Below are 15,699 nucleotides of genomic sequence, written 5' to 3'. Positions count from 1 at the left end.
GCTTTTACATGTCCTTGACCAAAAGCTGCTTTTAATTAGAATCACTCCTTGCTGTGGAGCTTCAACAGTGATGGCCTCTGGCTCGTGCTGTATGAGTGGAGCCTTCAGTTCTGAGAATCAAAACAAGGAGAAAGGAAGGAGAGGTGTGGTGAAGGAGATTCATGAAAGGTTATTAAGTTTCTACTACTTTCATACGCCTTACACCATTTCCCCCCCCTCCCTCTGTTTGTCTCTCTCGCTCAGCCCTTCTAACTCTTTCCACCTTGCCTCCTCACATCCTAAATCTTCTCATTTAGATTATCCCTACTGCAGTGAGTGTAACTGAGTAGCAATGGGTAGTTTTCATGGTTTTCTCTCTCTCTTTCCTTTACTCTCCCCCTTCCTTAATCTCCTCCATGTACATGACACTAATACAGAGACTGATATAAGCCCCCCTGCCTCTCTCTATGACATTTATCACTGTGCTTCTTAATGCAGGCAGGCTGCCTCTGTTGATGAGAAATAAGGATGACAAGCATGGCCTATTTTCTAGCTAACGGTCTTTGCTATTTTCCACTTTTTTGGGAGGAAATATGCTTGCAGAGAAGTGTTTACTAAAGCATCTCATAAGGCAGTTGACAAGAATTTGACAGTCATGTTGATCATACATCTGGCACGTTTTTTGTCAGAGCTGATGGGATCCATTAGTGTTTCAGATCATGCAAAATGATTTCAGACAGTGCCTGGAGAAACACTAAATCTGATAAATTAACATTAAAGATAAATACACTTCTACCATTTTTATAAGCCATTCACTATCCTGGTGTCTTTATGAAATCAAATGTACTTATCCTAGTGATTCACCTGTCACTTCTACCAATTTACCATGCTCTGTCCAGCATAAATGTGCTATGTTATAGCAACAAAAAGTTAAATCTGATAGTAAGTTAAAAAGTCCATGTATAAAACTTGTCTATCGAGGAATCTAAACTTGACTTTTTGAAGAAAAACGTACAGTATTGTGTCAAGATCCAGTCACATTAACTCATTCACTGCCAGCCATTGGCAGTGAATGAGTTAAACCCATTGACTCATTCACTGCAATTGACGGCTATAGACGTCAATGGCAGTGAATGAGTTAATCATCTGGTCGTTTCCTCTCCACCTCATAGTAATTTCAGGACTCATGTGTGGTAGGGATCTTCATGTCTAACTAAGCTAACATGAAGTCAGATTCACCGCAGCTGCAACCAGAGGTCCAAAATATGCCTAAAGGGATCTCTGTGCTTCCCACTTCACTTCGTCTATCACTAAACACATTCCTTATTACTTTGTCATCCCAAACACTTATCTTATCTTATCTGATGATCATTTCCTTGGTTAGTCAGTGAGTGATCCACTGCTTGCTCATCATGTGACAACAACCAAGAGGGCAAAGGCCAAAATGGCAAACTCACAGCTTGAAAATGGGAGTTTAAAAACCTGCATGGTGATTTTCATACAGGTCTGTGGGCCGCCCTTTGGTTCTGTGTGAAGATTAATCATCTCCTACAAGGTTTTTTAACACAGTCCATCCCATTTTTAAGTCAAACAAGCCACAGAGAAATTTCCAAAAAAATATATAAAAAATTGTAAAATGTATAATATATAATTATATATTAACCTCTAAAAAAAAGAAATGTTGCTTGGCTTTTCCTGCCAAAAATTCCCCGTGGTTCACTGACAGCTGGTTTTAAGTGTGTTCATTAAGTTGAACCTGCTCCCCTACTCAAAATGACCTTTCAGACATTTAGTCCTTTTCATTAATCTGACAGCAAAATTATGTGTGTTGGCTTCATGTCTTAATGAGCTGTTCGTTTTCTGTAAAAGCGGCCCCGCATAGTAAAATTTACATATCGCTCTCTACATTTACACACATCTGAACAAACACCGTGACTAGGGAATTGCTTATCTTACTGGAGAATGCCACTAACAAGCACAACAAGCAAATAATAGCACATTATCTCACCAAATAAAATTAAGGCATGGTCACGTGCATTGTGATGCATTTTCCCAGTCCCAAATCAAGAAGAGCGATCTCTGTCTTGCATACAAGGATCAGGGCAACTCATCTCTTCAGCGCACACATGCACAGGCTCAAGTGACAGCTTTGAAGAGAATTAAACATTCAAAAGTGTGGCTACACTTTACCAGAGTCGCTGCTGACAACGCTTAATAGTGAGTACAAGTGCTGAATGAAGTGCAAAACATCAACATGATTTATGTCCGAATGACAGAATGTCACCGCTTTAACAGATTGATGAAGCCAGCAGTTTTACATATCCTGTCTGAAAAGGGCAAAAAAGAACAAGACGACTGGCATCCGGCTGTCAAACAAGCAACAAAGTTCCCATCCACGAGATCATTGCTGTTTAAATATCAGCCACCACCCCTTAGCTATGGACTTCGAGAGAAAATTGGAAAGATAATCACGCTGCTCCTGCATGTGACCTCAGACTTAATGAAAAATGAACATGCCAGCTCTAATGGGCCTTTGTAGGAGCATTGTTCTTTATAGCCTATACAGAATAATAGATTTTTAAGCACTTGATTAACAGAAGGACGGCAGCCACCAAAGACCTTCCACAAAAGGCCATTATTCAGCTGTCTCTCACTCAGGCACTTGATAAATGCCACTAATGCTTAAAATATAAATGGCACAATAAATATAAATAACACTTTGGCCCACATGTTGTGTTTCCATGCCAATCTGTAAGTTTGCAAAGAGAGAGGAAACTAGGACAGGGAAAGTTGGATTCATCATCCTTAATGCCTTCTGTCACTTCAATTGGATATTACCAGACACTGTCCCCTAATTTAGACATCATATCCTGTCCCAAGAGCCCCGCCTCATTCGCCCAACCCGTCTGTCTCACCCTGGCATAACCCTAATGCATCCCCATGTGAGACCAGAGCAAGTGTGTTTGAAATCAAACTGAGACCTCTCCTTTTATCTCCCTTCCCCTCTTGTCTGCTCTTCTCTGTCTCTCTCCCAAACACTCTTCCTAGTCCTTTTTCTCTCCTCTTGCTCAATTCCTCTCTGCTTTTATCTCCACTCTTTTTTCTCCTACACCATCAGAATGAACAATTTGTATGAATCACAGGCTCTCTATCCAGGCTCACTTATAGTGACATCCCCCCACTGGTTTTGTTAGCAGAACTCCTGCTCGCTAGCTCCATACACATCATTATTTGATGTCCAATGTGATTTCACTGAAAGAAAAAAGAACGTCACTGCCTCAGTGGCGCTGCCCTGGCATGTAACCCCACACAATGATCATTTCAGCCAACCTCAGATTGTTTGATTGGCATTCACTGCTGTGTTTGCCAGGAGTGCTGGCAGTACATTGCTGTTATTTGCATAAAACAGGAAGGGGCTCAGATTCCCCTGCTGTTCCACGTTTCGCTGCCCTTGCTGCACCCCAAAGAAATATCTGAATGTGATTCGCAGACAAGAAATTAAAAAAGAAAAGAGAAACATATTAGCTGGCCTTGTGCAGTTTTGCACTAATACTCAACACTTCTCCTTTCCTGGTTTGAGACTTTCTCTCTCTCCACTTTTTAGCCCAGCGTGAATCTTTCCGTACAAATCCTACCCATTTTTCTCTCTCTTATACTCCTACATAGAATCCTTTTAAACATGTCCTGGTAGGAGTCTTGCTCCACAGTGTGAACCTTTTACCTTCGTGTGCTGCTGATCAGTGAGATCTGGATTTGGTCCTGGGTTGACAGCGGGCGATCGTTCTCCCTGTGGTTTGACTAGCTGACCAATAATGGAGGCAGACGAAGGACGCGGTTCAAGCAGAGGATGGGATGATAAGCAGGAAGGAAAGGAATAAGGAGGGGTTTTAATTGAGAGTAGGAAAGAAAGAGAGGGTAAATATAGAAGGGATTAAGCATTGTGGCACTTAACAGTAATGACTGTGCTCTTATTTAACCCTTTCCAAGTAACTCCTCTGCCTGTCTGTCCTGTGTATCTGTCTCTGTGTGTCTGTCTGTGTGACTCTGCTGGCTCTAAACCTCTAACCTGCGGCAAAGTCGGCACAATACTCGAAATAAACCGCTTTTTTTCTAAATCCTTCTCTCATTTTTGTTTCAATCTTCAACTGAAACGTGTGGAGAGGCAAACCTGGCTCACACCAACATGAAGTATAGAACCAAGGATCATCTCAGTAGTAAAGGCTTTGCCCCAGCTGGCAAAGGGGGGAAGGGCGGCAAAAACTGAAGTGCCAGCAGCTGGACTGAAATGCATATAGAGCAAAATGTCTGCAAAATGCAGCACAACAAGCCTCTGGGAGAGAATGAATGAGTCCCATTCAGCCTGATCCCAGCAATGACTGACTGCACCCTCACTAAGGGATTACACTGAGAAGAACATTACCACACACTTGTAAGAGGATTGTAACACACGTAGAAGAAGACACTACTCCTATCACTACAGCACACTCACAATAAGAGAAGAACTGTCAATACCTCCTCCAAAACAGCCGTCATTTCCTTCATTTTTCTTTTCCTCCACCCATTTTTCCATCCCTCCTTCCAACCCCTTCATCCCCTCTGCAGAAGCCTTGGAGGATCCATCCAGTGCCGGTGTAGTGGCAGGCGCAGTGATCGGCTCCCTTCTGGCTCTGCTATTGGTTGTTGCGCTCATTGCCGTCCTCCTGACCCGCAGCCGCCGGCAGCAGAGGCGCGGGTACCCCAGCAGTGGGGACTCCATTGCAACAGGCAGCGGTGGAAGCAATGGCGGAGACTATGGCAACAAAGCCCGTCTGCTCTTCAGCAACTCCGGTAACAACAGCAGCAAGAATGGGACTGGCACAAACAACAACGGGCCCATCTACACGTATCGGGAGGGCTGCGATGCCACGGGAACTCTAACAGAAAAGGCCAACGACTACCACCATCATCATCTCCACCACGCCTCAACCGGCAACGCTCCTACTGCCCATGACATCCTTCTTAGCAGTGAGATGGATGAAGCTGAGAGGAGGAAGTTTGACCTCGATGACAGCATGGAGGAAGAAGAGGAGCGATACGACAGATTTGGAGGAGCGGGCGGAGGCGGAAACATTCTGCCTCCAGCCTATCACGTCCACCGAGGCCACGCTGGCGAAGAAATGGATGTGTACCTGGACGACGACATGGAGTCTCAGAGAGACGGCTCTGTTATTTCCCGGACTGCCATTTACGTCTGAGGAAGAAGGGGACGGATGGAAACGGCAAAGGCTGAAGATAAGGAAAGGAGATGTAGTGGAGGAAGTGGTGCATCCGAGCCAGCCCCTTTCACCTCTAAACAAATCAGCATCACCTCCATTAGCTAGACACCTGCCTGCTTATCATTCAACCTGATTAAAGATCTGCCATCAGTTATATCCTCTCAGCCTGACAGTGACCGTATACTTTGATGAAAGGTGGATTTAGCGAAAAATAATAAAAAGTTGTTGTTAGGCTGATAAAGGAGGACTTGCAGTGGAAATAGTGCACTGTGGCTGAATATGTGACTGTGTTTAACTGTGTCATGGAGAAGATTGGATTCAGTGTCACGGGAATAAAAAAATACTGCCAAGAGCAAAAAAAGCTACAGTAACTCTGACGCAATGCTGCTTATTGCTACGTTCTTGTTTCTTCAGCTTTGCTGTGTGATTATGTGCTGAGTGACTAAACTGTTTGTATTTTATACCTTACCAGAAAATGTAATCAGCAAAATCTGAAGCACCATAATCACTTAAGAAAAAATCACCACTATCCAAAACTCGCCTTTCTGCTTCAAAAGAAAATAAAAATCGTCATCACGTTGAACTCTGTGTTAAACTGTCCGAAAGGCTTCTGTGGATCTTGCTGACGCGATGAAGATGCCAGCTCTTCTGACTTCACTCGAGGCATTTCGAAACTTGAAAAGGCCAAACTTGTTTCTGTTAATCCCAGAGACGACTTTGTTTGGGCTTACTGTGACTCCGGGTTCCCGCTGCACCCCGCGACACCACATGGTTTCCTGATGGGTGCCGCTGAAGCGAGAGCCACCAAACTGAGTAACATAACAGACTTAACAGTATGTGCTAATGTGTGGCTGGCTGTGGTGTTAATGATGTGCATCATCTATATATTGGGCGCCGTCTCACGATAGCACAGTTGTTGTTATTGTTGTTGTTGTTGTTCTAGTTGTTGTTGTTACTGTTGTGTAATGGTGTTGATCTCGCTAAGGAAAAGATGCACCGACACACTCGGGGGTTTCACACAGTTCCACATTGGATCGGTAATGACTCATTTAATGAATTTAAAAAAGATTATTTGTTTCCGACTCAACTTTTTCCCTTTCCAGTTTTGTTTTCTCCGTGTTATCGCCATCTTTATTTCCCCCCTTTTCTATCCACGCCATCTCGTTCTGTTCCACATGAATTCTAAGCGATTTGTATATTGTCCTTTCACTCTGTCCCACACACATTACATCTCTCCCTCTCATTCTGGGCTTTCTTTATTTACATAATGGGCGGCTTAGACTGCCGCAATGACTGTGTGCAGGGAGAAGTGGATAACTTGTATTTATATTCCTATCTGGGTCGCATTCAATGAGGCAAAATATTCACCGGCTTTGTTGGGGGCTGCTGTATTTCATGTATTCATTTTCCATGTCCCGCCGAATGTTCTTACGCCATGTAGCGGATTATTCCGTGTTCGGCGCTCTGATTGGACAGAAAGACACAGTCCAAGATATATTTCAAGAGAGGATGTGAAAACATTCAAAATTAAATCCTAAACTCTCAAGCCTTTGTTTCTTGTCCACTGCAGAAGTACAGGTAGTGGTACATGTCTGGTTAAAATAAGTGACCCATCTGTTGACGGGGCGCAGATGCTTCACTTTTCCGGAAGATAATAGTGCCGGGGAATTTCTTGAACGTGCAAATATGCATTGGAAAAGGTTACATATTTTCATGATTTTTGTTTGATTTTGTTTTATTAAGGTACTCCTCTGAACTGTTGGTAGAATGGATTTTTTCCAACATATTTGTTAAGACATAACAAGAATTGGAAACTGACACTGAGCTCATATATTGTTGGAACATTTTTGCCTTATTGATTCAAAGGTTTTTCCTGCTCATATTTTTATTGTTAGACATCCAAATGGTCTTTTGTGTGTATGTGTGTGTTTTTTTTAATTAAGTCTTGAATCACTTGTCTTTATTATGCCAAACTGCTTGCGATGGCACACTTGGAAGATCTGGGCAGGGAAATCTTACAGCTCAGACAGACGTCTTTTGAGATGCAACGACAGCCAACAAGGACACAGTTAAAGCGTAATAGAGGAGTGGTGCCTAGATGCTTCAGCAGCTGAACTGAGCACATCTTCTGCTTTTCAAGCTCCCTATGCTACATCACAAACACGCACTGAATTACTATAGATGTGCTGTGTTTGATTGGGTGGTGTTTGTTTTGCAGCTGAGAGTACAGTCAGTAAATCCAGAAATGAAAAAAAGTTTGGTATTAACAGTCATTTACACTATAGAGTATTTTAGAAATATTTATGAAAAAAAGGGAATCTTTAAGGAATGTGATTATAGTTAATCACGGAGCAGTCAGTACATTTAGAGCGCGGACCGTTTATAGAAAGTTATTTTTCAAATTTACATTGTAAATCTATCGTATTTCATTATGATTATTTTTTATGTCTAAGTGCTTTGTAAGAGTATTTTGTCATGAATAACGAAGACATTATTGCCCAACATGGAATATCTGTGGGTTGTAGATCTGAACATGGACTTGTTTGTGAAATGAAAGCAGAGATATTTAAAAGTCAAAACCTTATTGATTTTTTTTGGTGTGTGCGTGTGCGTGTGTTTTTAAGAAGACTGTATCAGCTCTACTCCCACCCAAGTCCTGAGCAGGTCCCTTGTTGTTGATTGTTGTTGAACATTATGCGCTGTGCAATCTGTTGTTCTGTAATTGAGACAGTCCTATCTGCTATGTTACAAAGCATTTCAGTGCAGACATTTCATGAAGCCTCACAGTGTGTTTTGACAAGTTGCCAATTAATCTCAGAAGCAGCCATAGTGTTCTTTTGGTTGTCACATGTACTACATGTAGTAGGACTTGTTTATTGTATCCCTGGAGAGAAGTTTGGGTTTAAGTATTTAAGTGTATTTTCTACTCCGTCGGGTGCATGCATGCTCCAAGGTCCTTACTTTTAAACTCTGGAACTCCAAAATATGAAAAAGTCATTTTCTGATTGTCATGCTTCAGATACACTGTATCGTCTAATGTATCTTATTCAGTACTTAGAGATATTTTTTTAATGCATTTCTGTATTTTCCAAGTGAAAATAAGCCCCTCCTCCTCCTTTTTTACTGTATAATGTGTTAATGATTTTCACCCTGAAAATGAAACTTTTTTGGAGGCACCCGCTTTCATCCCCCTCCAGCATATTTACCCTCAATTTGGCCAATGCATGCCTCGACGCATCTTTTCTCTTAGGGGTTCTCACAGCGCCATAATTTTAAACAGTTGACTGTGATCACAACTTTGCGCCTAATTAGTCCCGGAGTCTTGTACCATGGATGCACCCTTAGTGAGAAAACTCATCATCATTCATAACTTTTGTTTTTGCACAACCCATTTTCAATAAAAGAAAATCTTTCTGAGATAATTCCCTGTGGAAAAACTGGTAATTAATTAAGCAGAGCTGTCTTATTAGACTATAAATATCAGACTCTCACAACTCTTTTAGGGTTTTCTTAGAACTCAGCACATTTCACAGCACAATGTAGTGCAGTGCACCTGCTCTGGATATTTAGCCTCTTTAACAGACGGGCCACAGGACCCACAGGTTTTGCCATTTTAAGGAGCAGTACGCTCTATGTGTTACAACAGTGTCCTTTAAGTTCATACTTTTGCACATTGTTACATCTGCTTACACAGCATGTAATACTTTTGCTTGCCATGCAGCACAATGCCCCATTTAAAGCTGGCATTAATGTGGGATTTGTATTTGGATAATGGCTTTCAATCCACAGACCTCTGGATTTAGACCTTTTATTTAAACATATTCTAACGGTTTTGATTCTAACAGCATGTGCATGCAAAGAAGTGAGGAAAATGTGACTAAAATGACACTTTTGTAAACTGTTACTGATCAAGGGACATTGTGCATTAGAAAGACATTTATTTATACAGTAATCACTTTTTGTGCAGACTTATTAACCAAACCTAAGCTTGCAGGAAGAGGCAAGATTACATCCTTAGGTAACATGCTTAATTACTTTCCTCACCTCCTCTCTTCATACCTTAGACACCTTAGATGCAAGCAAAGAAGACAAGGAAGAGACCAGAGGAGAGACGAGTTGAGGCATTTGGCATATATTGAAACTGGACAAACTAGCTTCATTTTAAAAGTTTATATCAGTTAAATAAGACAACTTACAAAAACAAAAGAAACATGGTTTGTGTTTTCCAGCTCCATGTTGCACCTGTTTTTATACATCACAGTTAAAAAGACTTTCACAAAAGATACACCCGTGCATCTTATCTGGCATCTTCTCCTGTAAGCCTTCTCGCTTCTTAAGATTCATTTCTGGAACCTGCACAATACACAGGCAGGGGGGGAAAAAAAGGCAGGCGAACAGGAACAAAATGAAGAAATGAGAAAAGACCACTGCATTTTCACCTGGAAGATTTGCAATTGCAGTTCAAGTCAGACAACCTCCAAAAATGTCAGTTCTAATAATGCATTCTGTTTGATTTCGCACCTTCCAATACTAGGTGCTTTTCCATCATCCAGAAACACATCAAAATTTTATACAGGATGCAAAAAGTTTTGTAGCGTCCCTCAAGAACATCTGCTTATAGAAACTTAACAAGAAGAAGAAAAAAAATCACACATCGAAATTCTGTTTTCAGATTTACTGTATATGATTTAAAAATATGCTAATATGACTTTTTTATATTAAGTGAATCGGACTACTCTTGGCCTTTCCGGTGAGTTGGAAATGGGGCCATGCTTGTTACAAATGTCCTCTTCTGAGCTTTTGTTTGCCACCCTGACTCACATGGTGCGTGCTCTGGGAGGTTGTGGTCCTGAATGCAACCCCTGTAAAGTCTCGTCCTTGCTGCTGTGTGTGCGGCACACAAGCTAAGCAAAGCACACTGTAACAGGTCACTTGGCTCTGTCGGAGGGAAAGAGACTGGAATGAAGGGAGGGGAGGATCGAGAATGAGGGTGGTAGCTCAATGCTCCGCCTGGGGAATGCCAAATAGGCCTGGAGTGAGGAGAGAGCAAGGAGGACTTTTTCTTCTCAGATCAGAGAAACTGAGAGTCAGAAAAGACGAGACAGAACAGCAACTGAAACCTCAGCTCCTGCAGAGAGGATGAGAAGACATCTCCAGGTTTTTTTTGTAAACCACCTGAGACCAGAAACATTTGAAACACTGTCATTTATTCACCATCAAGCCTGGAGTTAGAGATGGGCAGATTTGTTGGTTGTGGAGCCCAATTGGTTGGCTGCAGCACAAAGATGGCAATGTGTGTGAAAGGAATAAGAGATTGGCAAGATGGAATTTACAGCTCTGACAATGAAAGCTTGAGGTGCGTAGGAAGTCTCTAAGGAGTCTTTCTGAGTACTATGCCACCTCTCCACTTGGCGATTGGCAGCTTCCACCCAACAACAACTGACAGTCCTTTTCAACCCGGCCAATTAGTGAAAAAAGCCTGTCCTGTTTAGCTTTTCTCAGCGCGGTCTATCTGCGACAGATCTTTTTAATTGTAAAGAAATGTTCAGCAGTCCTCCAGAGACCCTTGTGCAGGGGCGGAATTGTATATATTCTCCTTTTTCATATTCCATCTCTCTTTGCTTCTGCTTTAGCACCCAGTACAAGCTGTTCCTGGCATGTTTAATTCAGTAGAAGGCATAAAAGTGTTCTGCATTATCTTTCTCTGCTTTGGTTTAAAGGAAGAGGAAGACGGCAAGACAGAAAGAGAAGGAGAGGGAAGGGGATAGAGGGGAAGAGAGTAAAGCGAGAAGAAGAAGAGGCCTATTAGTTATTGAGCTTGGCTTTTCTTGTTAATCCAGTTAAAGCCGAGCCTCTGCCGGGCCAGCTGAGACTCCGGCAGATGTGGATAAAGTTTCTTCCTCCCAACACTGGTTAGAGGAGATCTCATTGTGCTCTGTAACCAATTTACTTAACGCAGCACTGTCCTGCTTTCCTGCTTCTCCGGATACCTTCCTCTTCTCCCACAGTGCTGCTCTTGCAGTGTTCTGTGCTATACTTAGGGATGTAATTCGTCATGGCTTTTTTTTTCATCCAGGTTATTTCAGGTTCTGGAGATGTGCACTCATATGAATGGCTATTCATTTCAAATGAAAGCTTTTTCACTTGTGTTTTTGCATGCGGGAAATCTTCAATAGATTGAGATGAATCACTTCACGTATTTCTCTCATTTTTTCACACACACACAGCCCCGCAAGATGAGTTGAAGTGCTCATTCAAGAAACTCTGCATTTTTCCTTTTGTATCCATGTTGTTTTTTGTGGTCTCTAACTAGTTTTGATAGTGACTCGACTCAACACAATCTCAAACACACATATATTTAGATACATTGTTTAGAGTTTGCTGAACTTTTCCACAATATTTTGGGCACCTCTTGACCTCAGCAAAAATAACTCCAATTCAGAATCGCTGCTGTATAAGATATCTTTGCACATGTTCTTCTGCACATCATCTGCTGCAGATTAATTTTAAACATTTGGCTTAATTGGTAAAGCTTTTTTTTCACTGCTTATTCATTTCCTAACATTCCTGTTTGCTAATGTTTTTGTTGAAAATATTGGGAGAATCAAAAGAGTACATTTGCAAGCCATTAAACCAAACCAGTGATCTGAAAAATGTTAAAAACAGGAGTTGTTCAGCTACACTCCTGAGTTACACACTTACTTTCCACAGTTAAAAATGGTTTGGGCCTTTTTTCTTGTCTGTTTTCTTGTCTCATCAGAGTTAATAGCAGAACTAGTACTTTAACTGTCAAGTTTCCTTGACAGTGGACAAATGTTTTTTTGTCCTTGTCTCTCCTCAAGACATCATGGCTTCACAAAGCTCTTCAGCTTAAGTACTGCTCTGCATTCCTTCTTCTCATCAGGGTAAAGAGTTATCTTCTATTCAATGATTTTCAACAAAAAAAAAGAAAAGAAAGAAATCTCAATACACTAAAGATTCAGGGAGCGTTTCTTTAATGAACTGGATCAAAATAGACCCTTGTGTTGCAAGAGAGCCAACTCTTTCACTTGATTTAGAATGAACATGGCAATGTATCAACTGCTAAACCTTTTCTTTGATGGTGACCTTTACATTGATGTTCAGACAAAGAGAACTCTGTAAGCTTTTTATCCATTGCCCTAATAAAGCCATTTTTAATCATTCATCTTTTCGGTGAAAAATATTCAAACTTTTATTTCCCCCTGCCTGAATGACCCTTATAATCTCTTTGCTTTGCTTTGCTTTGAATCAAAAGCCTCTCTAATGTTTCAACTTGTGTGGAAAACAGTTCTGATTTTATGTTGTGCCAACCAAAAAACATCATGCCCAAAGCGCTGACATCACTTTGCTAGTTTTTGATGTAAAGCAGCCTTTAACTCCTTGTGAACCTAAATATATCTTTGGATTTCTCATTAATCCTAAATGCAAAATTGATGCTAAGGGATGAATCTCTCAGATCTTCGAATGACTCAGTATCGTGCTTTTAAAGGCTCCAAGCACTGTGATTTGGCAACTGCACAAATGAGAAGCGTTTAACCAAAACATCCTCAAAACCCAAAATGTGCTCCAACTGAGAATGACGCACTTGTGTAAAACAAGAGAGCTGGTAATGGTATCAGATTTTACATTCTGGATTTCAGCATCCTATTGGCAGTTTAAGATTTCATGATCTGCTGGTTACAGGTTTTCTCCATCTGTCTGCAGAGATGCATTCTCTAATAGTGAAATCACTATGTGGTTGTGGTTTGCCAACCCAATATATTTCTACAAATATTTAGCTTGAAAATGATCTAATGAAAAATAAAGATGAATGCTTTAACTTTACTGTGGGCACGCCAACATGCTCAGCATTTAAATTGCTTTCAACAAGGCAAAGTTGTTGGTTCCAAATACACAGGTCTGCATATTTTGGAAACTGCTTATCTAGTGGTATTTTCACACGCAACCGTCTCTAGAGTTTGCAGGGAATGGTCCAAAAAAAGGCGAACTACCCAGTAAACAGCCAGGCTGATGTCAGAGGAGAATGGCCAGACTGCTTTGAACTATAAGGAAAGCAACAAAAACTGAAGTACATGACTACTTGTTACAACCAAGCCATGCAGAAAAACTCATCTTAATGCACAACATGTTAACCCTTGATGGATATTTCACAATAGAAGATGGACAACATTGCCAGGTCTGGTAAGTCGAATGGATTTCTGCTTCAACATTCAGACAGTAGGGTCAGAATTTGGCACAAACATCTTGAAAGCAAGGATCCAGCCTGACATATATCAGCAATTCAGGCTGCTGATTGTGGTGTAATGGTGGGGAATATTTTTTTGGGTTTATATTTTACCCCTGAGTACCAAATGAATATTGCTTAAACACAACAGTCTACCTTAGTATTGTTGCTAACCATTTCTGTCCCTTTATGACCACAAAGTGTTCATCTTTTGATGGCTAAATCCAGCAGGATAACATACCATATTGCAACGCTCAAATCATCTCAAATTGGTTTCTTGTACATTACAATGAGTTCACTGTAACTCAAATAGCCTCCAAAGTCATCAGATCTCAATCCAATAGTGCACATTTGGACGTGGCATGGATGTGAAAATCTGCAGCAGCTGCTTTATACTATCATGCCAATGTAGACAAAAATCTGAGGAATATTTCAAGCACCTTGAAATTTTAGGCATCATGACCAGGAAGATTTAAGGTAGGGGGTAAAACCTGGTACTGGCTTCTAAGTATATCCCTTAGAATCAAAGACATTGCTTGGTCAGGGTCATGGTTTTATTTTAGTGGGTTTCATTCTGTTTTAGATTGTAGTTGGTTTGGCAATATTTTCTTGGTTTCATAATGGGGTTTTGGATTAACTGGTCAATGACACATCCTGGTTAAAACTATGATTACAAATTATTTCTGCTATGGGTTATTTTTTAGATTATTACGTTTTAATAAAATACTTTTTTCCCCCAAGTGACTGCCCCAAACATACACTGGGACTCATGCAGAAGAAGCTGGTATATCTTTATAAGAGATCTATTTGGTGGATTTCTGCCTCTCATTCATGATAGAATCCCAATTCACTGTTGGGAAGCATTTTTTTTTTAACTCTAATACAGTTTGGCAGGAAATGCTTCAGGAAGTGCGCTAGAGCTACAATCACAGCATAAAGAAGTGATCAGAGACACTGAGAAATGAGAAGCCTTGAACCTAATATACAGTATAGAGCACTTTAATGCAGCATATGTAGTTTTAAATGTGTGTTTCCTGATTTGAAGATCAAACAGATAAGATAAGATAAGATAAGAAGATAAGAACAAAAGAGGTGAAATCAAAGCAAACTCCCTGTTTGAACTTTAAGTTTTGAAAATGTTCCTTCAGCTCATCGGTTGGTCTCAATAACCAGTGGTGTTACAGGTGATTTTGTGAACAACTACATAACAAAGTGCTTCTCACCAGTTCAATAGGTGCTGATAAGGCAGAAGATTCTACAGCAAAGATGTTTCCATATCAAGCCAGGAACAGGAAAAACACTTAAATAACAGTAATAAATGGAGCAGATACAATTGGACTCTTGCACTGAGAGTGCTTGGCCTCTAGATAATAAGGAGATTAAAGGTGTTCTGCTGTTAATTGTGATTTACGTTTTAAATGGGATCACAGAGTCATTGCTAGAAAAGAAACAAGCAGAGCAGAAAAGTTGATTCTGAACACCGGCAATGCTTCACTCACAGTAAACAAACGGATTTGATCAGATATTGCAGAAGTTGACTTTCAGAATATTAGCTCTCAAGAAGTGATGTTTTGGACGGGGTAAAATAATTTAGTCAGAACTTAATTTGATCGTGTTTTCCAAAGGTGTGACTGGAAGGATATATAAATGTTTTAGTAGTAAAGTTGTTACTTGCCTTAAGATTCCTTAATATTGGCTGAAATCTCATAAATAAGCCTTTTAGATTTGATTTTCTATATAAAATATGGCACTAAATAAAATATACCCCAAAAGTGAGTCAGTCTGTGTACTTCTAGCTGCCCAAGGATCAGCACGGAGTCCTGAGTATAGATTTGTTTTCGCTTATAACAGGTTTGACATTATTTCTAGTGTTCACTGGAGTTTTCATTACAGGAGCAAAAACATGTGAGCTTCTCCTCACATCTGACTGTACAGAGCCAAATAAGTTTTACAGGTTTTGAAACCTGACGCCAGAACCTTAACTTGTTTACTTATTATTGACAGCATACACATCATATAGAAAACAGTTCTATATTCTTAAATGATGATTGATCTTTTATTTGTTGCCATGTTATTGTTTGAGAGAAGACGAAACCCTTAAAATGTAATCTTTTCTGAACAACATGTTTTAACAGGATTCTCATTAATCCAATTTAAAGTGCATGCAACACATTTCAGTGACATTTTTAATTCCTTTAACAAATAGAACTACATGGAAGC

The 15,699-nt window shown here is 40.5% G+C and overlaps 1 protein-coding gene across 3 annotated transcripts in view; it reads left to right on the top strand.

Annotated features, from left to right (window-relative positions):
* pvrl2l (PVR cell adhesion molecule related 2 like) overlaps positions 1–15,699 on the top strand; it is a 319,332-nt gene that overhangs the window by 169,319 nt on the left and 134,314 nt on the right. Inside the window, exon 7 of one of the 3 annotated variants that reach the window (XM_005941204.3) lies at positions 4,582–12,172. The exons of the other annotated variants lie outside the window; for them this stretch is intronic. Coding sequence (XP_005941266.1) covers positions 4,582–5,213 — 632 coding nt within the window. The 3' untranslated portion in view covers positions 5,214–12,172. Of the gene's footprint in view, positions 1–4,581; positions 12,173–15,699 lie in introns of those variants that run through there. 3 annotated transcript variants of the gene reach the window in all.

The sequence above is a fragment of the Haplochromis burtoni genome, unplaced genomic scaffold (assembly GCF_018398535.1).
Source record: "Haplochromis burtoni strain Fernald_Lab_line unplaced genomic scaffold, NCSU_Asbu1 Contig_305, whole genome shotgun sequence".
Classification (NCBI taxonomy): domain Eukaryota; kingdom Metazoa; phylum Chordata; class Actinopteri; order Cichliformes; family Cichlidae; genus Haplochromis; species Haplochromis burtoni.
The sequence above is the reverse complement of the archived record's forward strand: the minus strand, read 5'-3'. Positions and strand labels throughout refer to the sequence as shown.